General features: G+C 36.1%; 1 protein-coding gene across 10 annotated transcripts in view; it reads right to left on the minus strand.

Annotated features, from left to right (window-relative positions):
- Positions 1-3,522: 3,522 nt before the first annotated feature.
- LOC140512539 (ankyrin repeat domain-containing protein 26-like) overlaps positions 3,523-24,389 on the minus strand; it is a 60,551-nt gene continuing 39,684 nt past the window's right edge. For 5 of the 10 annotated variants that reach the window (XR_011969799.1, XR_011969798.1, XR_011969796.1 and 2 more), the window contains 8 exons: positions 20,610-21,581; positions 16,083-16,229; positions 10,767-10,879; positions 7,250-8,843; positions 6,788-6,948; positions 6,398-6,501; positions 5,099-5,144; positions 3,523-3,697 (listed from right to left, as the gene is read on the minus strand). Coding sequence is in view for 1 of the 10 variants with exons in the window: in XM_072621695.1 (XP_072477796.1) it covers positions 21,213-21,581 (369 nt within the window). In the remaining 9 variants the exon portion in view is untranslated. Of the gene's footprint in view, positions 3,698-3,729; positions 4,902-5,098; positions 5,145-6,397; positions 6,502-6,787; positions 6,949-7,249; positions 8,844-10,766; positions 10,880-16,082; positions 16,230-20,327; positions 21,582-24,389 lie in introns of those variants that run through there. The other 5 variants (XR_011969794.1, XR_011969792.1, XR_011969793.1 and 2 more) reach the window with 5 other exon arrangements.

Below are 24,389 nucleotides of genomic sequence, written 5' to 3' on the forward strand. Positions count from 1 at the left end.
TTTTTCAGATCTCTTTCAGGTGGTAATTGGTGGATTCTTTCAATATTTATTTTCACCTCTGTCCCAGAATATCAGGGCATTTTTCTTTGATAATTTCACGAAACATGATGACTAGGCTCTTTTTTTGATCATGGCTTTCAGAGTCCCATAATTTTTCAATTGTCTCTCCTGGATCTATTTTCCAGGAGTTGTTTTTCCTATGAGATACTTCACATCACCTTCTACTTTTTTCATTCTTTTGGTTTTGTTTTGTAATTTCTTGGTTTCTCATGAAGTCATTAGCTTCCACTGTTCTAATCTACTCATTAAGGAACTGTTTTCTTCAGTGATCTTTTGAACCTTCTTTTCCATTTGGATAATTCTACTTTTTAAAGCGTTCTTCTCCTCATTGTCTCTTTGAACCTCTTTTGCCAGCTTAGTTAGCCTATTTTTAAAGGTGTTATTTTCTTCAGCATTCTTGGGTCTCCCTTAGCAAGTTGTTGAGTTGATTTTCAAGCTCCTCCATGGCCTGGCACCATTGCGTATTTATTTTGCAGGTACTAGATGCAGGAGTATTGACTTTCTCTGGCAGTATTCATTGTTTTTCCTCGTCCTACAGAATAGAAGAAAATACCTCCTCACCAAGACAGTAACCCTCTATAGTCTTATTTTTTTTCTGCTCTTTTGGGTATTTTCTCAACCAGTTATTTGACTTTTGAATTTTTTTGACAAGAGGAGGGTATATGCTGGGGACAGGTAAGTTCTCACTTCCTCCAAGGTGGTATAATCTAGGGAAGGGAGTTTAGTCCTCTCTTGGCCTGTGCACTGCTCCGGGAGTAAGCAAAAACTTTTCTGTCAGAATTCCCTCTCCATAGCCACCTCCAACTCTGTAACGCCCCACATTCGTGGTCAAGCCTGCAATTCAGATCAGTGGCTTAATTCCCCCAGGAGTTTTAGTAGGGCAGGGCGCTAGAAATCTCTTTCACTCAGCCGTTTTGTGGATTCTGATGCTCTAGAATTTGTTGAGAGTCACTTTTAACACGTATTTTATGGGCTATGGAGGAAGAGCTAAAGCATGTGCTTTTTCTACTCTCTCATCCTGGCTCCTGTCACCTCAGGGCAGACTTTCTAGTGACAAAGCACGAATCCGTCAAGAATAGCCTTTGGTGTGGGCATCAGGGCAGTAAAGTGGCTGAAGGAGAAGTGGACAGAGTGTAATTTCAAGGCCCTAGCAGGGCTGATGAAAGGGTTTTCCAGGATGAAGTATCCATGATGTATATTGGAGAGGAAAGTGAAGTCCGAGACTAGGCATTATCCCAAGGAAAGAAAGAATCCCTCTGAGAGGAAATGGATATCCCTGCCAGAATAACACCAAATCTGTACACATACTAACCAGCTCTTCTGGTAATAGCTTTCTCTTCCAGGGACACAGTTTGTGGGTTAGTGGGTTTGATGTGACAAGCAAATCAACAGAGTCTATCAGCATCCACATGACTCACTCCACGGTGAGACATTCTATTTCAAAGACTGCAAGAAAGAGAGTTATTGAGGAAATCCCTCCAGGCTCAGCGACCATTTGGGGTACTCTTCTCATTGTGGCCATGATCACGAGTGGGCTCAAATCTGAGACTCCCAGAGGAACAATATGTTTTCCCATAGAAGATCAGTTCCATCTGAGAGATTATCTGGATTGACCATGGTTACTCCCATAAACCTCCCATGGTCCTTGGCTGCAGCAGAGCCCACACTCAGCCAAGGATCTAGTGAGTCTTGAAAAGCCACACGAGTGGTATGAGATACTCAGACAGGACCAGAGACAGGTTCGGCTGCCTTGTCCTTCACTGCTCCCAGCACCATCCCAGCAGATGGTGGAGGGGACATAAGTCTTTTGTTGTTGTCTGCAGAAGGGCCAACAGGAGGTCAAGGGGTGTACAGCAACTTCGTACAGAGCACAGACCTGAACAGAGGCCTGAGTTTCCCTGGAGCTCACTGCATGAGGTGTGAGGGAGGGATGGTCTGACTACAGTGGGCCTCCTCTCCTGAGCTAGAGTACAAGCAGGCTCAGTGGTTGGTGAACTCTGCGTTACTGTCTTCTCAATTCCCGTGGCTGAAATAAGGTACACCTGGAGTCCTGGTGTTGGTGCTTATGGGTTTCACTCCCTCTGGGGTTCAGGATCTCCTCCTGGTTCTCTGAGCGGGGCCATCTGGGACAGCTCTGGGTCCCGCATTGTTCCCCTTAAGCCACAGCAACGGGGTGTCTCCTTTTGATTTTCCTAGTCTCTTGAACTAGGAGACTGTTCATCCCTTCAACTGATCACACTAATTCCAGGATTTTTCCTGGAGAGGTATTCTCTGGGTTTTTGAAAGTCAACAAGCCGAGTGTCCAAACACTTACAGATCACTCTGCTATCTTAGCTCCCAGAAGGTCAGGTGAGTGACTTACATTTTATCTGTGGGCTTATAGTCACAGGAGGAGCTGACGTTACCTGAGTTTTCGTGCTTCTCTCTCCCTCAGTTCTGCTGCACTCCTGTCCTTGACTGATATGTTTGAGAATCTGCACTGCTGTTTCTGCTTCAATCTGCCCCTGAGGTTCCTGCTGGTATGGCCTGTGCACTCTGGGCTCTCCCGGTTCTGTGTAACAGATTTTTCTTGTCTACATTCTGGCCCGTCCTGGACTGGAAATCTGCCACATTCCTGTCTGCCAGTGGATTCTGTCACTCTAAAATTTGTTGGGATACTCTTTTTTAGTGATATTTGAAGAAATTTGGGGTAGAAGTTAGGTGAGTACGTAGTCTCACTCCATCACCTTGACTACACCCCCCTCCCCACTTATTCTGTTTTTGTGGACTTTTGTTTTGCGGGGAATAGGGAAGAAGAGAGCAGAAAGATTTCATCAGAAAACTCGAAAAGAATTTTTATGACTAGTGTTTGTGATCAAGTCCTCATTTCTAAAATGTATAGAAAAAGAAGTCGAATTTACATGAACAGAAGTCATTCCTTAAGTGGCGAATGTTCAAAGGGTATGAACAGGCAGTTTTCAGAGAAAGAAATTAAAGCTATTCATAGTCATATGGAAAAATGTTCTAAATCACTATTGATTAGAGAGAGGCCAGTCAAAACAGCTCTGAGGGAGCCTCTGTTGATCCACTGAGATGTTTGCAATCAGCAGCAGGCTGATGATAGATGTCAGCCAAGTCTTCTCCAGCAACGAGAAAATTGAAGAAAAAGACATCTGTAAGTAAGCTCGTCCTCATCTTCAATTAAAATTCGCAATTAGTTTAGCAAATGTATATCAATAATTAGTAAAACTACCTATCTTCTTTGTTACTTTCTTAAATAGAAAACACATTACAACCTTTAAAGATAGATGACTAAAGCATTTTAGTCAATTTAGCGGTTTCTGGAGTACTAATAACAATTAACAACTTGGGGGAGAGTATTACAAATATAAAGAAATAAAAGTTTTTAATAAACAGTTGTACATACATATGAATACAAACATATACACATTGTACATATTAAAACTACACAACATATTTTAAAATACATTAGTATTTTTTCACATTCATATTCTTAGTGGAAAATCATTATACATTATTAAACATAGTTCATTACACAAATGAAAATTATTTCTTCCTTTCAAGTGAGCATTATTCTGGATCTTGATTTGGCTTTGGCATTGTGGAGGATTTATCCACCGATCCTATTGGAGAAGTCCTTCAAGATATAAAAAAAAGTTCATCAGTAGCTAGTGGAAAAAGTAAGAACAATTCACATCATACACACACACACACACACACGTGTGTGTGTGTGTGTGTGTGTATATATATCTGTGTACACACAACATATTTATGTATGTGTGCAATTTTTAAATTTTGCTTGGAACAAATGATTCATGTGAAAAAATTCTGCATGCGAGAAGCATGAAAACGGTCAATGGTCCAACTTCGTCTTAGAGTTTCCTGAACACTTTGAAGTCAAATGACTTGCCCATGGTGTCATGGGTAGCATATATCATAGGATAGGGAGGACATGAACTCAAGTTTACCTGGAAACCATCTACCATACAGAGTTGCATTAAAACTCAAGTCAGATCATGTCTGCATAATGCTTTGCAAAATTATAAGTGCTTTAATAATGTCAGTCACTATGATTACACTTAAGATGTGTGTTGATTTTGGAAGAATTCATTAATGTAATACTGCTTTGTTGTCCTTTGCAAAAATTACTGTGAGAAGAACAATTATAAATATGTTCATGGAGATCTGTTTACTTATGGTCACAATGAGCTCTATTTCCTACTTAATTAGCATAACGAATTGCTTGACTTTTACCTTTGAGCTCACAATCCAACCAACCAGGCCAATTGTTTCATTTGACTATTTGAGGAAAATGCGAACCGCACTTCCATTTAGCTAAAATTTCTATTTTTACGTTAAATTGTTAGCAAGGGTTTCAATATGAATATTGCTTTATTCTTTCAGGAGTATTGGTCACTGGACAACCAGTATAACTTAAGATTCTAACACTTCAACTGATATTCGTAGATGGTTTTTGAGTTGTGGGATTCTTAGTATGTTTTCCTCCTCTCATGACCCTCCTCTGTAAAATCACAGTGGAATCACAGAATTAAATAAAATAATAGAATTTCAGAAATGAATATGAGTTTAATGGCACTCTATGCCAAACAAACCTTGAAGAGCAATCTTGACTACATTCTCCTAAAGTCACTGAATAATTTCATATCTAAAGATCAGAAGGCACTACATAGAATTGAGGACCGATCATTCTTCTGTTTCATGGGATGCTGTGGCCAAAAACTGCATTACCTACTGACCAGTCTTCAGGATCTACGTCACTCTGTAATTGGCCAGCCTTGTCTTCTGGAAACAGACACAAGGTGGCTCGTGCTTATTCTAGCCTATTGGAAAAAATCTGCTAGCTTATTGGAAAGAACCTGTTAAATCACCTGCACAGAAGAATCCAAGGTTACTTCAAAGTGATGAAGAAGAGTGAGATGACACTGAAGCAGCAACTTTGTGAGAGAGTTCCAGCATATTTAAAAATCAGGTATAACATCAAATCATAACATTTTATCTGTGAGCAATTTGGACATACCATCATTAAGTTCCCTAGTTAGTCTTTCTTCATACTCCTTCCGCATCTGAAATAACATTAAAATGCAAGTCAGAACAATGAAGTACATGAGGAATAGAGAACTCTAGATAATACACAGAACTCAAAATCTCTTAAGCAGGGGAAAACAGATTGTTGATCAAGGAGCTGAAGAAATAAGAACACATGTATAGATCTTACACCAAAAGATTCAGTGAAACTAGCAAAAAAGTAGTGAAGATGAGGTGATTCTCAAAGCAAAAGAGTAAATATAATTCCTGTCTATCTACAAGTAAAACAAAGTGGCCAACTGATGGTCAAGAAGGAGACTTTTACGTGGCATATTTTACTCAAAATTGCAAAACTACTGCTTTTCAAAATGAATATTTTAATTCAAGTCTTCACAGGGAAGACAGGTTTGTTAAGTAACATTCATGTTTCCTTATCATATCTAAATGATGCAGTTGTTGACCTCAAAAGTTTAATCCTTTCATCTTTATGAATTGATCGATTCATTCAATATCTACATTTTTGGGGCATTTTAGCAGTGTCAACAAAAAATCTAAACATTTGCTAGATTAAATGTTTACTGTATAACATTTAGCTTGTTCGTACTGGGAGGTCCTTAGAAATGGGCATATTTTCCAAAGGGAGAGAAAGATGTCATAGACATCCAATATCTCCTAAACTTCCAACCCTAGTTGAAGAAAATCTTTATATAAATATGAACTAAAAAAACTAAATTAGGAAATAATTCTTCATAGTACATGAGATCATTTTGTAAAAAATTTCTCTATGATATTGGGGAAAAAAAGAGGGTGTGTTCCTGTGGGTAAGGTTTTTTGTGTTTATGTAGTTGTTTAAGAAGATCTGAAAAAAACAAACAGAAAAATCACAGTTTGACTGTATTTTAAGTGTTAAGATGCCATTGCCATGGGAAAGCAAATAGGAGGAGATGAAGCCTCTCTTTAAGTACTGGTTGGTGGGGAAATAGTATTCCATTGAAAGAATAATTATATGAATGCCACTTGTCAAGGTTACATAAATTGAGTAAAACTAGGTATGACTATTTCTGAGAAGTTCACCAACGATAGTGGTAGATCTAAAAAAAAGTTTTAATACTCAAGATCTAGCACTTCAAAATATTATTAGGTAACAGGACAAGATTTAGTAGATCATTTTAATATCTCACAAAAATCAATATGACACATTCAAATATCTAACCAGGAAATTTAACGAAGATTAATTACTTTAGATTATAGTTTTAATATAAAGGAAGACCAAAAATTCCAAATGACTAACCTTTGCCAACAAAGCATCCACAGTCCTTTGTGAAGATTTTTGGTTTCCAGTATATTAAATTTCACGAGTTGTCGTCTCATTTCAGCTAGCCTCTCCTTAGTACTCTGAACATTTCAAAGCACAAAAATGATTAGAATTTTTCGTAAATGTTTGGTGTTTGTTTTTATTACTGCTATCATTATTGTGTGAATTTTGAAAGAAACTACTGAAAAGAATTAAAGTATGTAGGCTATTAAAGTTTTTCCGTAATTGAGTTATTTCCATTAAGGTCCTTTCCCAGTAAATGATATAAAAAAAATTGAGTCAAGAAAAAGGTTTTCATACTGTCCTCGGAAAATTAAAAACTAAAAAACCAAAAAGATACGTGTAAATCTGAGATTCCTTACTAACCTGATTTTAAAGAAACCGTCAAACTTGCATTCCATAAATTGGTATTGGAAATTAGTCGGTTGGTTTTCAGGGTAGCAAATCTGGGTGATTATCCCAGGCAGTGCTTGTGCAGTCTTTCTCCCAGGATTCAAGTAGCACCAAATGACTCAGGGATGCAGTCTCTTGGGGGGAAAGGAGGTGACTCAGCCGAGGCTAAAATATATTCCTGAGGCTCTGAACTTTATAAGCAGCCTATAATACCTACCAACCATTGTCACCAGTATTTATAGCAAGGAAGATTGCTCCAAACCTTTTTCATGAAAAAATAGTGTCTTCTGGCTGTCCAAAACTCTAATCTAAAACCTCCTGCAATATTTGCTTTCTATCTCTTCCCCTCCAATAAATTCCTTAGATGAGTTTTCATCTGTATAGAAACTGAAGGGATTAGACAGTAGGGCAATTGAGGGACCCGATTTGACTTACTCTGGGTCAATAGGATGTCCCTGCATTCTTCAGTTCTGCTTGTCACCATTGGGAGAGGATTATTTACAAAGCATTACATATTTCTGTAGTCCTTTCATACATTTCCAGAAATAATTTAGACCTTGAAGTGTTGTCATTCAATGAAATGAGAATGATATTCTAATGTTCAAAATATCTACTTCATCCTAGAAGGACTAATCTGTAGTGGACAGTAAAAACAAAAATATGGTATACTTAAAATAATTTAATACGGTTATATATTTATTGAGAACTGAAAGGGATCTCAGAAGCCTCCTAATCAAGCATGCTCATTTCAAAGATGAAAAAAAAAAACCTGAGGTCTCGGGAAGTTAAATGACTTGTTGAAGGTCGTAAGCATCAAAGGCAAGATGTGAAGTCATATCCTCTGTCTCTACAACAAGAGCACCATTTTGCCAATGTACCACACTGCGTTCCTTTCTACTTAGTTAACATTAAAAAAAATTGGTTTACCTATATGTACCAAAATATAGAATCTCTACAGGTAATACTGATTTCCCGATGAAGACATCTATTTGTGCATCAAGAATTCGTTAAAAATCAACATGGAGAGCTTTGAAAGCAATCTGAGAAGTTGATGGACCATTTTAAGTGTCTCTGTTTGGGCTTATAGTTGCTTCACACCCCTCTGGGAAACAACATCTCCTTTTTCATATTCTCACCCTCTTTTTGTATTACTTTATTAAAATACTGACTTTATTTCACATGTATACTTTTGTCTCCCCACCATTTCCATTTGTCTGACCACCACTACAACCATGCCCTAAAATAACATTCAATATATACTTAAATGAAGCAAAGGATGGAGTTCCATCTTTGAAAACTATACAAGCATTTTGGACAACACATTCTTGGCAACATAATCTGGATGACATATTTCAGACTCGGTAGGGAAAGTTCTCACTCTGCATTAGGAAAGGACAGCCAGATATCAACTGTTACAGAAAAAAGAAGGAAAATTTTAACAAACTGTTCAAACTTATTGTCTTAAAAAGAGATTTCCTCCACAGCCCGAGATCTTGAATAGCCTCCTGACCAGACATCCGGAAGCAATTCTTTACATAGTGGATGAAATTGCCTTCCACTTTGGGGAGGGAACTACCCTTTTCAATGCTTATCTTCATTTTTGCTTTAATATCCTCTCGAGAAGTAGGTCCTGTGGGAGTCTTGGGAGTCTTGTCCTGCTGTTTGAAGGATTCTTGACCTTTTGGTTTTGTTGTGGACGGCTTTGAATCTTTTCCATTTTGATTTGATTTTTGTGCATTTTTTTGCTGCAACATAACGAACAGATTTCTTCGCTGGGGGACGATGCAGAATGAGATGATGAAGAGGAAGATGTTATGAAAGTCTTAAATATGTCTGGCAAACGATCTGCTCCGGGAGTTGCTAGCAAGATTCCACAGAGAAAATAAAACTGTCTCAAGAAGATGAAGATGATGATGAAGTAGGTGATGATGATGAAGACGATGATAGCTTTGAAGATGAGGAAAGTGAAGAAAAGATCGCTTCATATTCTCTTAATTTATTGTTTGTTGTTATACACAGGCTTTTATATCTGTGAGAATGAACAGAAAAATTTAGCGAAACTTTTTATAATTTAAATATTATACAAAAAAGTCTTATTTTTGACCCACTCCCTTAAATTATTTTCAGTCATAGCAGGGAAAATAAATCCGTAAAGAGTTCTTGACACCACCCAACTCAACGGAAAGTATTTTGTTAACTAAAGCAGAGAAACAGACGCCTCACTAATCGCTTCATCTATATTTCAAAAGATGTATATTCATCCTCAGCTCTTGACTAACATAACTTCACTGTAGAATATTTGCTAAATGATCACTGGTTATGCTGTCATATTTGCAGAAAGAGGGATACCTTCCAGTAATACATTTATTTTGAAAAACAGATATTTTGCAGTAATGTGTTGTGCCTTGGTCATTTTAATTGTAGATCTCTGTAAAGTAGTTGGTGAAGTATTTAGCGGTCTTAGTCCACAAAACATTAATAATGTCATTTAATATTAGAATACAAAATTTCATTTAAAATGTTCCTTTAGTGATGTAAATATAGGTAGTCCCTAACTTGAAAAGTCAATTGGATCCGAAAAGTTAATCTCTGAATTGACTGCTTGGAACAGGAAATGCATTTGGAACTAGTACTCCAAAAAGGAGTTCAATAGAAGCCCACCAAAACCTAATTTAACCATAACACAACTGAATTACTGTCCTGGAAAATGCATGATGATTTAGAAACTCTCCTCCACCGATGAAATGGCAGCCTCTAGCCTGTGGTCAGAGGATCTTACATCTCAACAGTGATAGGTTTTTGCCCTGTTCAATTAAAATTCATCTATTGTAACTCAATTAGAAATCATTAAACGCTTATGCTTAAAGGTTGTGATGGAATACAAAATTTAGACAGACCTTGGTTCATGCTCTCATTCAAGTGAAATGTAAGATATATGTGTAGATAACTGAGATATAGAACAAAATGTAAGAGCTTTGGGGGAGTACAAGAGATATTTTGATGTCAAATCTGATGATAAAGGTCATTCATCATCAACAACAGAGATCAGAATAGGCCGCAAGAAAGAGGTGGACTTGGGGGATGATGAGTGCAGAGGGCATGGGTGAATATCACAGGCACAGGGCAGAGATGAGAAAGCACAGGGCATGTTTTGAAGGACAGAGAATAGTACAGTTTCACAGCACCTTAAGTTGTAGAAGAGGAAATAACATAATTTAAGTGTGGAAAGGCAGGCTGCTGCCACATTCTGAAGGGCCTTCATTTCCAGGGCAATATATTTTGTAGGGTCTAGCTCAAAAGTCATATCCTTAATGGAATATTAATGTCAGAAGAAGCCTATGTCTCCTTCAGTCTCTGACTTCATTTTCTTCGGAAAAATCTTAAGCACTTACCTCATTCTTATTTGAACATCTTATTTGAGTCCCTACGTTACCTCTTTTACTAGAATCACCTTCAAAGCAGGAACTGCTTAAATCATCCACCTCTGTCCCTCCAAGAACAAATACAGTACTTCATATGCAACAGATGTTGAATAATACTTTTTTAATGAGTGGTAAATGAACAAAATGAAGTAACCAATGAAGGAAATAAATTAGGATGGAAAACCTAGAGACTTACCTGACAGAAACATTTATGAGCAGAAACAATATATTTAACAAGAGAGTGCCAAATGCTGTATAGCATAATTCTAGAAAACACACTTTAAGGTACAAGTGCTATACAGAATTTTACTATAGCTTCAAAGTCGCAGGGCAGAAGGCTTGTTTTCCAGCAGTAATTTAGTGAATAAAATAAAAGTGAAAAACTCTTTCTTCACTTCAAGTTATACATATTGTAATTGTTGATGCAATGGTTCATATATAAAATGAATTTGTACTTAGGATGTAACAAAATAATTAAGTCCTTGCTTACTTAATGTTTGGATGAAAAAGCCTACAAAAAGGAGTCTTACCCACTGAGGTCTTTCTGTAATTCTTCATTTCTCTTCAGTTCTCGTTCTAGACGATTTTCCAGAGACTGATTTAATTCAGTGAGTTTCTTCAACTTTTCCCTTTCAGTATAAGGCTGTAAAAATATTTTTACAGAGAAAAATGTTACAACTCAACTGACATTTCTAAAGAGGATGCTTTTCATCAATTCCAGATACAACTGTAAATATTAGTTAAACCATAGTTTGTAAAACCTGAACAAATATGAGGAGATTTGAAAATGATTCATCTTACTTTAAACAACAAAGCTTTCCTGAGATTTCACAACAAACTCTTTCTTTTTTTTAATGCTTTTTACATCAAAGAAAGTTCTCATTTGATTTCAATAAAAGTATTACCTATCCTAATAATATTAATAAATTTAAAAATGGAAGAAATGCATAGTATGAATAGAAAGGGGGTCAAGTTTGCCAACATACCACACCATGGTGGAACGCTGGCTTTTCTCCTTTCTCTAGAGCCAATGGAAATGTTCCCTTCATTTTCATTCCCCCTTAGTGTTGGCGCAACTGGCGCATGTTATAAGCATTCCTGTGCTGAGATGTCTATATATGTATTCTCAGGTAAGGCTGGAAAACTACTCTCCAAATCTCTTTCTATTTGACTAAGTGAGATGCAACCCGTCAATTGTTTTAGATTATGAGCCAGGTAATCTTCTCTGTCGTACAAAGGAAAAAGAACCCTCCTCATTCTTCTGAATTCTGCTACCCTTTCTAGATTCACTCCTATTTCTCATCTTTGCTTCCACACTTCTCCACTGAATGATTACAACAGCTGCCATTTCTTCATCTCTTATTCCTGTTTCATTCGCCTATTTACCTAGGATTGTTCACTTATTTATTTCGTATGTACTGTGATTTAATTGGTATGCGGAATTCTCAGTGAAAAAATTCAATCTCTCAATGCAAGGAATTCCTGCCTTCAACCTGCAATTGAGAATCTGCAATTCTAAGAGTTTTAGCGAATGATTTAGAGTACCCAGAGGTTACAAGGCTGGCCCAGGCTCACAGAGTCATTTATGTTAGCATTGGAAGTCTGTATTACCTCCTCACTACTTAAAATGCATTCTCAATAGGCACAAATTCTCTCTGCCAAAAATCTTTCTTCTAAGTCCATGACTTCACTGAAACATAGGATTCTCTTGCTCTTATCTGATTTGTCATTTATTATCCTTTCACAGTGTTTGTCTTTCCTCTTATATCTCATGACTACCACTTTAGTCTTGGACTAGTACCTCAAAGAGAGGATTAAAAATTGAGGGGGTGGATATTTTAATCCAACTTTCTCATTTTCCAGATTGGGAAACAAGCACAACGATATTGTCACTCGCCTATGGTTTAATTAAAAACAAAAGGACTACAGGGTCTTTCTGTTCTAGTTTTACCCCTACAACAATCCTTACTACAAGATGCTAAGTAAATCGTTATAAAACACTGTCTAGATCATATTGAGACTGCTACGTATGGGCTAGGAGATTGAGGCTAAAATTCTCTGCCTTCTTTAGTCTAAAATCTGACCTTATTCTTTTTTTCCTAACTTTTACTTCTAGTTTCTTTACAGCAACCCTCCTCACCCTCCTGTGCTTCTTCTAGTTTCCTGGACTTTACTGCACATCTGTTCTGTTGATCCCTTCCCATATCTCAAAGGCAACTCATATTTCTAACCTTTCTTCAAAGCTTTTCTTGGTATCTTGCAACAATGATCCTTGTCTTCACCATATTCTTAGGTATTTTGTTCGGCAGCGCACAGAGAGTATGCCATTCTTGTTAGTTTTGAAATTTTGTACCATCACTCACTTACATCTTTTATTATTTCAGTATCTATAGGTGATATATTGTGTAAGAATATAGCAGGAATTCAATAAATACTTTTTCACCGTAGATTTACAAGAGCTGACTAGGCTAGAAGTAAGGAGCAACAACTGCAGTAAACTCGCTTACGATCGTCAGAGTGTTAGAGCAAAAAGGGGCCCTAGCGTTGAGCTAATACATCATTTTATAAACGAGGAATCTGAAGCCTGAAGACAGAAAACAATTTTTCAAAGTCATATGGATGGCAAGGTCCTGAGGCAGGGCTCAAAATCTGGGAAAAAGTCACTTTCAGGTGTAGGTTTTATACGTGTGTGTGTATGTGTGTGTGTGTGTGTGTGTGTGTGTGTGTATGTAAAACATAAATTGAATTTACCTATTTGTCACTTGTTACAGTAGAGCTGCTAAGTCAGTAAATTTGCATTGAGTAGTATTTTGTGTTGAGAAGAGCAGGACTGGATTAAATACCATCTGCTCTAATCTCCAGCTATAGTGATCTCTACTTTTTATAAATACTTACATGCTTATAATTCAGTTAGCAATTGTTAATATGCTACCACGTATTATAAAGGAACTTGCTATATTTTGTGCTGGCACCCTAGTGAGAATGCACATTCTTCAATGAGAGAGGGCATGTCTTCCACATAATTTTGGTAACCCAGTCTGCACCTATCATAGGGTAATTTACATAACTGGCATTCGCTAATTGTTGTCTGTCCTTCGTTGACAAAGAAGACCATGCCATCAGAGAAATAATGACATGACTTGCACTTCACTCAGTTTTTTTGAGTGAGGGAGAACTGTGCAGGTCACCAGCCTCATTTCTCCTCCAAAGCCATCTGAATCCAGTGACCAGATATTCATCAGTATGACTGGAGATGACCCAAGATGAGGCAGTTGGGGTTAAGTGACTTGCCCAAGGTCACACAGTTAATGAGTCTCAAGTGCCTGAGGTGAGATTTGAACTCAGGTCCCACTGACTCCTTCACTGGTGCGCTATCCACTGCACCACCTAGCTGCCCTTCATTCACGAGTGAATGAAGTGTTGAACCACGAAGAAATAGTCACTTGGATTAAGTATCTTGTAGTGGAAATTGTCAGGGAAATTAGAAAAGCAATGGGGTCAGTTTGCCCTGAATTCCAATTAACTGTGCTAATTCATATTGCTACAGATGGACTCTAACTTATTGCTTCCTTGCTATATATTCTACGGCTCACTTCACACCTAGTTTCTTGACTGCAGCCTGATGCCAAAAGCTTTTGAAGGTTAATATTTTAATCAATATGGGTCAAAAAGAAGATGAGGCAAAGAAAGAGAATGAGTGGCAGGGGAGGTAATTGGGAAACAAAACTTATTTCTTTCCAATACTGTCTTCTGAAATTTAGTAAAATTCTCAAGCATAAAAATATGAAGGAAAAGAAGTCTGCCGAAGAATGAGATTGGATCTCACATTTATTTCTTAGATAAGACAAGTATACTGAAGCTAATCAAGTAAGAGAACACTTTTGTAACATTAGGAGGAACTTATCAAAATGTGGGAGGCAATGATTATTTGCATATAATGGACACTTGCCTTTATGTTTTCAGAGCAGAGAAACAAGAATTTATTAAGTGCCTACTATGTGCCAAGCACCATGCAAACACTTTTACAATTATAATCATTTGATCCTCACAACAACCCTGGGAAACCGAAGGTTTTGTAATCTTCATTTTATAGTTGAGGAAAGTAAGAAAGATTAAGTGACTTGCATAGGATCAGATATATAAGGATCTGACGTCACATGTCAAGTCAGGACTTTCTAACCCCACACCCAATATTCTATCCATTTTTCCCTCAAGGTACCTCTAAGCGGAGAAAAAGCTCATCATCAAAAACTATTTTGGGCCACTTTGGCATAGATTTCGATGACTTTACCATCGGTAATGGGTACTCGCTTGAAAATATGTTTTGGAGAATATCAGAAATATCCATTTCTGTACTTTTTGGCTGGTATAATGAAGAATGCCACACCTTTCACTACTTATAAGTGTGAAACAGCAACTGATGATTGAAAAATATATTCCATAATAATAAAGGGAACACTTTAGGAGAATTTGACTGAAACTCTTCTATGCTTAACGTTGCTTTCATTCTAATGATTTTTAATAATAACAATAACATAATTTAATGCTGAATTTCTATTTGCCCTTCGGGAACTCTGGGAAATTGAAAATTTATGAAAAGTCAGACTAGAAATTCTCAAAGTACTTTAGTCCAAATATCACCTTGGAGAAATTTTAATTTCAGTCAAAACTTCAACTCATGGCAAAGTCAACAAATAGATATTTAGTTTTCTTCTTCCTCTTCTTCCTTTTCATTTTCTTCTACTTTTGTTCCTCTTCTTCCTCCTACTATTCTTCTCCTTTATCTTCTTCTTTTACTACTACTACTACTACTACTACTACTACTACTACTACTACTACTACTACTACTACTACTGCTGCTGCTGCTGCTGGTGCTGGTGCTGCTGCTGCTGCTGCTGCTGCTGCTGCTACTACTACTACCACCATTTCTAGTGCTACACTATCACCACTTCCACTACTATTACTCCTAGTACAATAATAACAATTACTTCTACTACCTACATGCTGTGAAAAGGAAGTTCTATCGAAAATAATGGAGTATAAAAAATCCCTGTCCTCATGAAATTACAATCTAGTTGGGTAAACAAGACTTAGACACACGAAATGATAGTTTGAGAACAGATGTGAACATCATAAGAAAATCAATATAGAGTTAAATACTAACCTATATGTTGACAATGAAAAAGTGGTGCTCAGAAAATTAAGAAATCAATAGGGCTGAAAAGTCACAACAGACTTGTGGGAAAAGAATAATAAGTTTGGAATTCAAAAGCTTCTTGGAGGTGAAGGTGGGTAGGTAGCATACATGGGGAGGTGTAACTACTCAAGAACAAAAACATGATGAAGTTAGGGAGGTGGGAATCAACAAGGTGAGATCAGTTTGATTTAGAGGATAATTATGGACATATTCATCTAATTACTTTAATTCTCAATTTCACTTTGCATGCATAATTTATATATTTACAAATTGTGAAGAAATATCATTTTCCATTTTTTTTGAAGAGTAGTTTGAATAAAAGCATACAAATAACTTCTACTTCACAGAGCTGTTTTGGAGATTAAATGAGAAAATGAATGTAAAGGGCTTTCTAAATATAAAGTCGGATAGAAATGAAAAACACTTGCTTCTTTGTGTCAGGATGGATAAACAAAATTGTCAACCCCCTAAAAAGTGAGTAAAATTACTAAAATTTCAGTGTACAAATGGTGGAGGTTATAGGTTTTGTTCTGTCAGTTTAAATGAAAGGCACAGAGTTCATAAAATATGTAATATTGGTGAAAAAAGAAATATTACGCTGAACACATTTTTCATAAATGGGAAGTTACTGATTTTTTTGCATGCATACTTTGTTTTTGGCTTCATCTCTTTCCTTCGGTGGTTTTTTCTCAACTTCAAAATCATTTCGAGCAAATGATGTAACCTCTAGTGAAGTGTCGGTTATGTATTGCTCTTTTAAGAAATCAGCAAGTTCTTCTTGCCTTCATACTGTAGTCTGATAGAAATATGTCCAAATAATTTCTGTTACTGATTTCATGAATCAATATCAGCTGATATAAAATGAATATACCTACAAAATTAGTTGATATCAATATTCTCACATGCTTAATTTCATCAACCTATTCATAATTATCATATATTAGAGCTAGAAAAACTCCAAGGGACTATTTAATAAAACTACCTCATTTTGCAGACGAGAAAAACTAAGTCTTAAAAGGTTAAATGAGTTATCCAAGGTCATAATGGTAATAGTTAATAAAGGAAAGGATTGCAACTTGCCTTCTGAGATTGCAAAAGTCTTTTGACTATATCACTCACCCTCCATTCAGCATGGATCAAATGCATCCTCCGACCTGCTGAGTACACTCCTCATAAAGCAATTCATTCAGCCTGATTTCCCCATTATCTCTTTTTGAGAATAATTACATCACCTCCAAAGCTTCCTAGGAGCTAATTTTTTTTTTATGCGCAATTCACATGGAAGGTGATGTAATAGGGTAGGGAAGAATATATAGTTTCTTATACTTGACAGAAACATTAGGAGTTTCCCCTTCTATTTTGGAAAAAGGTAACAACGTTATTTCTATGCAACTGTAAGAAAAGGTTTCATTTTCCTTGCTCTCATGGTTTCCCCTGGAGAATGAACATAAGCACTGATATGCTTGTCAGGCTTGGTAAAAGCACTTGATATGAATGATCTGGTCTGCCCAAAGCCAAAATAACCACAAAAAATAAGGTTTTTTAAGGTGAAGGTTACACTTCACATCTTCCACTGTCTTTGCCAAGTCTTCAAAGCAATTCCTTTTTCAGTTCTGATAGGAAATACACTCCTGGTAGCAGTCAATGGACAGAAAAAGAGGAAACTATCGAAAATATGGTAGTTCTCATACTTATGTGTATATAGTATTGTGCAGGGTCTCAGTTTTGTAGAGAGGAGGCATGCCATTTCATTTTCTATCCTAGAAGGAAGACGTACATACATGTACACATGTATGCATGAATATGTACACACAGAAATGCACACTTGTATATGTATATACAGATATGCTACAAAAATCCTGTTGGTTTTCACTATACAGCAAAGCAAATGATTTCAAAGTTACTTATAACAAATGAAGCCGAAAATCAAAAGGAATCAAAACTTTTCTCTTTTTAGATAAGATTAAGTCCCTTGTAAAAATAAATCTAACTAAAGTTTGACAAACTTTTTTAATCCAAATGCAATACCAGTGTACAGTTGTGAAGGATAAAATTGATATAATTAATTGAATTTCTACAAGTAAACTAAATTCTTGTATGGAATGGCTAGATTCAAATACATGATCATACACAAGCAAAATTTGAAAAAATAGTTATACAAAATTGTTACCCAGTATAATATTTGGTAGACCTGCTAGCCATTGCATATATGAAAAAGCACATATAATGAGAACATCTATTAGACTGTAAAACTATTCATCATCAACGAATAAAATCAGTGATTCCAGAAACTCTAATTTTGCACACTGAGCAAGAACTGTTAGTAAAACATTTTTAAAAATGGAGATAAATAAAGAAATTAGTAGGGAAGCAAAAACAATTTTTTTTGAAAAATGGAATTAGTACCACAGGCAAAAAAATTAATGTTTAATGGATAATCATATCCTTTTTGAATAGAATTATTGTCTTAAATTTTAAAGGAAACTATTAATTGATCTTTGGAATTTCATTAAAACTGTGATCCAGATGTTTCTAAAAGTAGTTCACAGCAGTTTGAATTAAAACTACTCATACTGATGAGTATGGTTAAATAGTTATAAAAAGGGTAACTGTAAGATTCAAAACTTGCAAAATAAGCATGCAATGGTCTCAGGCCACAGAACAGCTCAAAAAAGGTTTTGAATATCAAGTAAGAGAGTTGCAGGAATAACTAGGAAGAGAAATGAGAGCAATGCAAGAAAATCGTGAAAAGCAAGTCAACTGCTTGTTAAAGGAGACCCAGAACATGCTGGAGAAAATGACACCTTTAAAAGTAGGCTAACTCAAATGGTAAACGAGGTCTGAAAAGACAATTAGGAGAAGAAGGCTTTCGAAAGTAGAATTACTCAAATGGCAAAGGAGGTTCAAAATCGCACTGAAGAAAATACTTCTTGAAAAATTAGAATGAAGAAGATGGAAAGTAATGACTTTATGAGAAACCAAGGAATTACAAAACAAAACCAAAAGCATGAAAAAGTAGAAGACAATGTGAACTATCTCATGAGAAAAGCAACTGACCTGGAAAATAGATCCAGGAGAGACAATTTGAAAATTATGGGACTACTTGAAACCCACGATCAAAAAAAAAAAAAGAGCCTAGATATCATCTTTCATGAAATTATCACGGAAAACTGCCCTGCTATTCTAGAACCAGAGGGTAAAATAAATATTGAAAGAATTGACCAATCACCCGCTGAAAGAGATTCGAAAAGAGATGCTCCTAGGAATATTGTAGCCAAATTCCAGGGTTCTCAGGTCATGGAGAAAATATTGCAGGCAACTAGAAAGGAAGAATTCAAGTACTGTGGAAATACAATCAGGATAACACAAGGTCTAGCAGCTTCTGCCTTAAGGGATCGAGAGCTTAGAGTATGATATTCGAGAAGTCAAAGGAACTAGGCTTTAAACCAAGAATCACCTACTCAGCAGAACTGTGTATAATACTTCAGGAGAAAAAATGGTCATTCAGTGAAATACAGGATTTTCAAGCATTCTTGATGAAAAGACCAGAACTGAATAGAAAAGTTGACTTTCAAACACAAGAATCAAAAGAAGCATGAAAAGCTAAAGAGGAAAGAGAAATCATAACGAACTTAAAAAAGTTGAATTCTTCACATTCCTACATGGAAAGATAATATTTGTAATTCTTGAACCATTTCTCAGTATTTGGGTAGCTGGAGGGATTATATGCATATATCTATCGACAGAGTGCACAGGGTGAATTGAATAGGAAGGGATGATATCCAGAAAAATAAAATTAAGGGATGAGAGAAGAATATATTGGGAGGAGAAAGGGAGAAATGGAATGACGCAAATTATCTCTCATAAAAGAGGGAAGAAAATGCTTTTTCAATGAAGGGGAAAGGGGGGGAGGTGAGAGGGAAAAGGTGAAGCTCACTCTCAGAACTATTGGCTTAAGGAAGGAATAACAAGCACACTCAATTTTGTATGAAAATATATCTTCCACTACAAGAAAGTGGGGAGAAGGGGAGAAGTGTGGTGGGGGAATGATAGAAAGGAGGGCAAGTTGGAGGAGGGAGTTGTTAATAGTAAACACTTTTGGGGAGGGAAAAGGTCAAAAGAGAGAATAGAACAAATGGTGGGCTGGATAGGATGGGGGGAAAGATAGTTAGTCTTACACAACATGACCATTATGAAAGTCTTTTGCAAAACTACACATATATAGCCTGTGTTGAATTGCTGGCCTTCTCAGTGAGGATGGGTGGGGAGCAAAGAAGGGAGAGAAGTTAGGACTCCATCTTTTAGGAACTATTGTTGAGAATTGCTTTTGCATACAACTGGAAAATTATAAATAGAGGTAATGGGGCATACACATCTTTCTTTCCATGCAAGACAAGAGAGAAGAGGTGTATAAGGGAAGGCAGGGGTGTGATAGAAGGGACGGCAGGCTGGGGAAAGTGGGTCATCAGAATACGCGGCTTTTTCGGGTGGGGAGGGAAGAGATGGGGAGAAAATTGGGAACTCTAAATTTTGCGGAAATGAATACTGAAAACTAAAAAGAAATAAACATTAAAAAAAGGGTAACTAATATTTCACAGTAGTTCAATTGAGATGTCTGACTTGAATTGTTATATTATTACAAGAAAAATTTTGTAGCATTTTTCTTGAATTTTACCATGTCAAATTATTTATTCCATTGTATATTTAAATTGGAATATTAGGCATATTATTAGAATGATAAATTTATCAGTATTTATGGAAAAGTAACTAACCTATTTACTAAATCAAAATTGCATGGACTATATAATTTCTTTAGGTAGAGTGAGTCATCTTATCTAAAAGACGATTTAATCATTTCATTTTTAATTTATTTTACACTATTATTTTGATATTTATTATTATTCTCATTTATTTATTCAATCAATTCTTTTGATTTTATTGCATTTTGTTACCAATTTTATAGTTGTTATATTTGTATTTCATTATTTTATTATGGTCTACATCCTACTATTGATTCTTATTCTCCTTTCTTACATATCAGAATTTTTACAAGGAAAGTTAGTCACATCATCTGCTGGCTATAAATTCAAATTCCTAATTTATCTTCATGAATATTACTTTGATTTTCATTTCAAAAAGTTAAATACTTATCAAATGACATTATTTAAGGACCTACTTTTATTTCTGCTTTCTCCTTTTTATATTTGTGCATCATCACTCTTAAGTAATTATATTCCCCGGTTAATTCTTTATTTCTTTCTTTTCTCATAAGACCTTGCTTTCCAGTATCACCACGAACGTAATGGAAGTGATCCATAAACTGTCCACAGCTCTCACTCATTACCTTTTCTTTAACGATATATTTGTTTTGGGCATCTTCAAGCTGTTGTTGAAGTAACACATTTTCATTCTCGAGTTGGGCTAATCTTTTTTGGACAGATTCACCTTTGAAAATGTATTTGTGCATTTTTTCCTTTTCTACTCGATTTAGGTTTTCAAGTTCATTTGCTTTGTCTTGGGTCTGGTTTAATTCTCTCTGTGTAGTTTCTAAAGTGAGTGTCTTTTCTCTGAGGGAATCATGTACACAGTTTAGCTCCCTTTCTAAACTGCTGATTTTACCTTCAGCCTTCCAGAGCTTTTGAGAAAGAACACCATTGTTCTCTCTTAGACTACCCAAGTGATGAATTAGTTCGTCCTGTAAACGAAGCAACTCGTCTCGTTCTCGCTGAATGGTTTGTTCAAGGTCTTGATTAGATTTGATAGGATTTGATATCTGACTTCATTCATGATCGTGAAGAGCAGAAGTCAGACGGGAACGATATAAAGCAATTACTGCCTCTAGTCTGTCTCTGCTTCGTTTTGCCTTCTCCAATTTAGAATTCAGCACTTCATTTTCCGTTGTCTGAACGTTTAGTTGTCCGCTGTATTGGGATGTGATTTTTGTTAATGCTTCTTCCTTTAGTTGTAATTTATTTTGAAGTTCATCAATCGTTTCTTTTAAAACTTCAGTGTCTTCTGTAAATTGATTTTCTTTTCCCTGAAACTCCATTTTTACTCTGTGTAGTTCCACTTTGAGCATGACAACTTCATCCTGTAGGATTTGATTTTTATCCGACAGATCTTTTTCTTTTTCATTGCTTTCAGGAACCTAAACATAATAAACAGGAAAAAAAATGATACTCAAAATATAATTATGCATTCTGATTTGTCCTTGCTATTTCAAAATAAAGCACAAGGTGCCAAAAAGCATAGCACATTGAAAGAAAAAGTAAATTGAGGGAATTTCACCAGTATCGCATTTCTGTCAGACTCGATTTTCCCAAAGACCAGTTCTTAAAACTGTTTCATCAATCAGAACATATATACTGTATTTTGGGGCCCCAAATCTGTCTGCCATTCAGCATATTTGATTTCCTTTGCTCTCTCCATTCTATCCCACCCTGGCTACTCATGGCGTTACAGTAACAATAACAACACCTAATATGGAGACATATTAGTACCTAATAAGGTACTTTGCATAGTACTTTCAATACATTGTCTCACCAAAGCCTTGCAACATACTTAAGAGGGAAATATTCATATTACTCTCTCGATGTTACACTGAGGACTTAGATGAGGAAAAGTTATTAGAGGACCTGTCCATTGTCACACTTACTAAGTATTCTAAGAGATATTTCAATCCAGGTCTCTTCAGACTCCAAATCTAGCACTCTTTTCTTTTTTTGTTGTATTTGTTTTCACTGTTCTACAACCACTTCTATATCCCTTTGATTTCTCCCCTCCCTCCCACCCTTGCCGCCTACCTTCCCACTCCCTTCCTGAGACAGAATACAGTTTTATATGGGTTCTGCAAGTACATTTCTATTAAATACATTTTCACCTTAGACATGTTGCATAGAAGAATTAAAATGAATGGGAGAAATCACAGAGCAAATCAAAATATAACACAAAAGAAAATGATCGGCTGCATTCTGCAATCAAATTCCATAGTTCCTTCTCTGGATGTGGAAGGCATTTTGCCTTAAGAGACCACTGGGAATTTTTTAAGTCCTTGCATTGCAATGAAGTTCTAAGTCTACCAGAAAAATCCTCACACACTCTGTGTGTGAGAACACAAAGTTCTCCTGGCTCTGCTCCTTTCATTCAGCATCAGTTTATATGTCTTTCCAGGCCTCTCTGAAGTCTTCCTGTCCATCATTTCTTACAGTGAAATAGTATTCTATTACATCCATATACCACAACTTATTCAACCATTCCCCAATTGATGGGAATCCCCTTAATTTTACGTTTTGGACAACCACATAGAGCGCTGCTGTAAATATTTATGTATGTGTGGGACTCGATCCCACCTTTATGATCTCTTGGTGATACAGTCCTACAAGCAGTATTGCTCAGTCAAACGGTATGCACATATTTATAGCCCCTTGGGCATAGTTGCAAATTGCTCTCCAGAATGGTTGGATGAGGTCACAGCTCCACCAACAATGAATTAGTGTTCCAACTCTCCCACATCTTCTCCAAAATTTATCATTTTCCTGTTTTGTCATGTCAGTTAATCTGGTAGGGTTGATGTGATATCTCAGAGAGATTTTGACTTGCAACTCTCTAATTAATAGTGATTTAGAGCATTTTTTCATATGACTATAAATAGCTTTAATTTCTTCCTCTGAAACATGCCTGTTCACATCCTTTCATTATTTACCAATTGGGGAATGACTTGCAGTTTTCTAAATTTGACTCACTTCTCTATATATTTTAGAAATGAGGCCTTTATCACACACACTAGCTGCAAAAATTCTTTCCCAGTTTTCCGCAATCCTCTGAATCTTTGGTCCCATTGGGTTTGACTGCGCAAAAGTTTTTCAGTTTAATGTAATCAAAAAATATTCATTTAGCATTTCATAATGGTTTCTATCTCTTTTTCAGTCAAAAATTCTTCCCTCCTCCATAAATCTGATGAATACACTATTCCTTTCTCAACTAATTTGTTTATAGTATAAATCTTGATACCTAGATCATCTAACCATCGGAAGTATCTTCTTGTGTATGGATTCAAGCACTGGTCTATGTCTAGTTTCCACCACACTATTATCCAGCTTTTCCAGAAATTTTTGTCGAAGAGTGAGTTCTTATCCCAGAAAATGGGATCCTTGAGTCTATCAAACAGTAGGGAACTATATTCATTTCCTGCTGTGTCTTGAGTATCTAGAAATATTCCACTTGTCGACCCCTCTGTTGCTTAGTCAATACCAGGTAGTTTTGATAATTGCTTTATAATACAATTTCAGATCTGGTAGAGCGAAGCTACCTTCTCTTAGCATTTCTTTTCATGACTTCTTTTGATATTCTGGACTTTTTGTTCTTCCAGATGAATTTTGATATTATTTTTTCTAGTTCTAGAAAACAACTATCTGATAGTTTGATTGGTACGGCACTGAATAAGTGAATTGATTTAGGTAGAACTGTCATTTTTGTTGTATTAGCTCAGCCTACTCATGAGTAACCGATATATTTCCACTTTTTTAGAACTGACTTTATTCGTGCGGAAAGTGTTTTCTGATTGTGTTCATATCATCCCTGGTTTTGATTTGACAGGTAGACTCCCAAATATCTTAGAGTGTCTGTCCTAGCTATAAATGGCATTCCTCTTTCTATCTCTTGTGCTTGGCTCTGTTAGTAATATATAGATACACAGAAGTTGTGTGTCAGTTTATTTTGTAACCTACAATTTTGACAAAGTTGTTTATTACTTCAAATAGTTTTTTACTTGAATCTCTTGGATTCTCTAAGTATATCATCATGCCATCTGCCAATGGTGATAACTTAGTTTCTTTTTTTTCAATTCTAATTCCTTCAATTTCTTTTTCTTCTCTTATTGCTACAGCTAATATCTCTAGTCTCATATTGAATAATAGTGGTGATAATGGATATCCTTGTTTCACCTGTGGTTTTATTG

Source organism: Notamacropus eugenii, chromosome 6 (assembly GCF_028372415.1).
Source record: "Notamacropus eugenii isolate mMacEug1 chromosome 6, mMacEug1.pri_v2, whole genome shotgun sequence".
Taxonomy (NCBI): Eukaryota; Metazoa; Chordata; class Mammalia; order Diprotodontia; family Macropodidae; genus Notamacropus; species Notamacropus eugenii.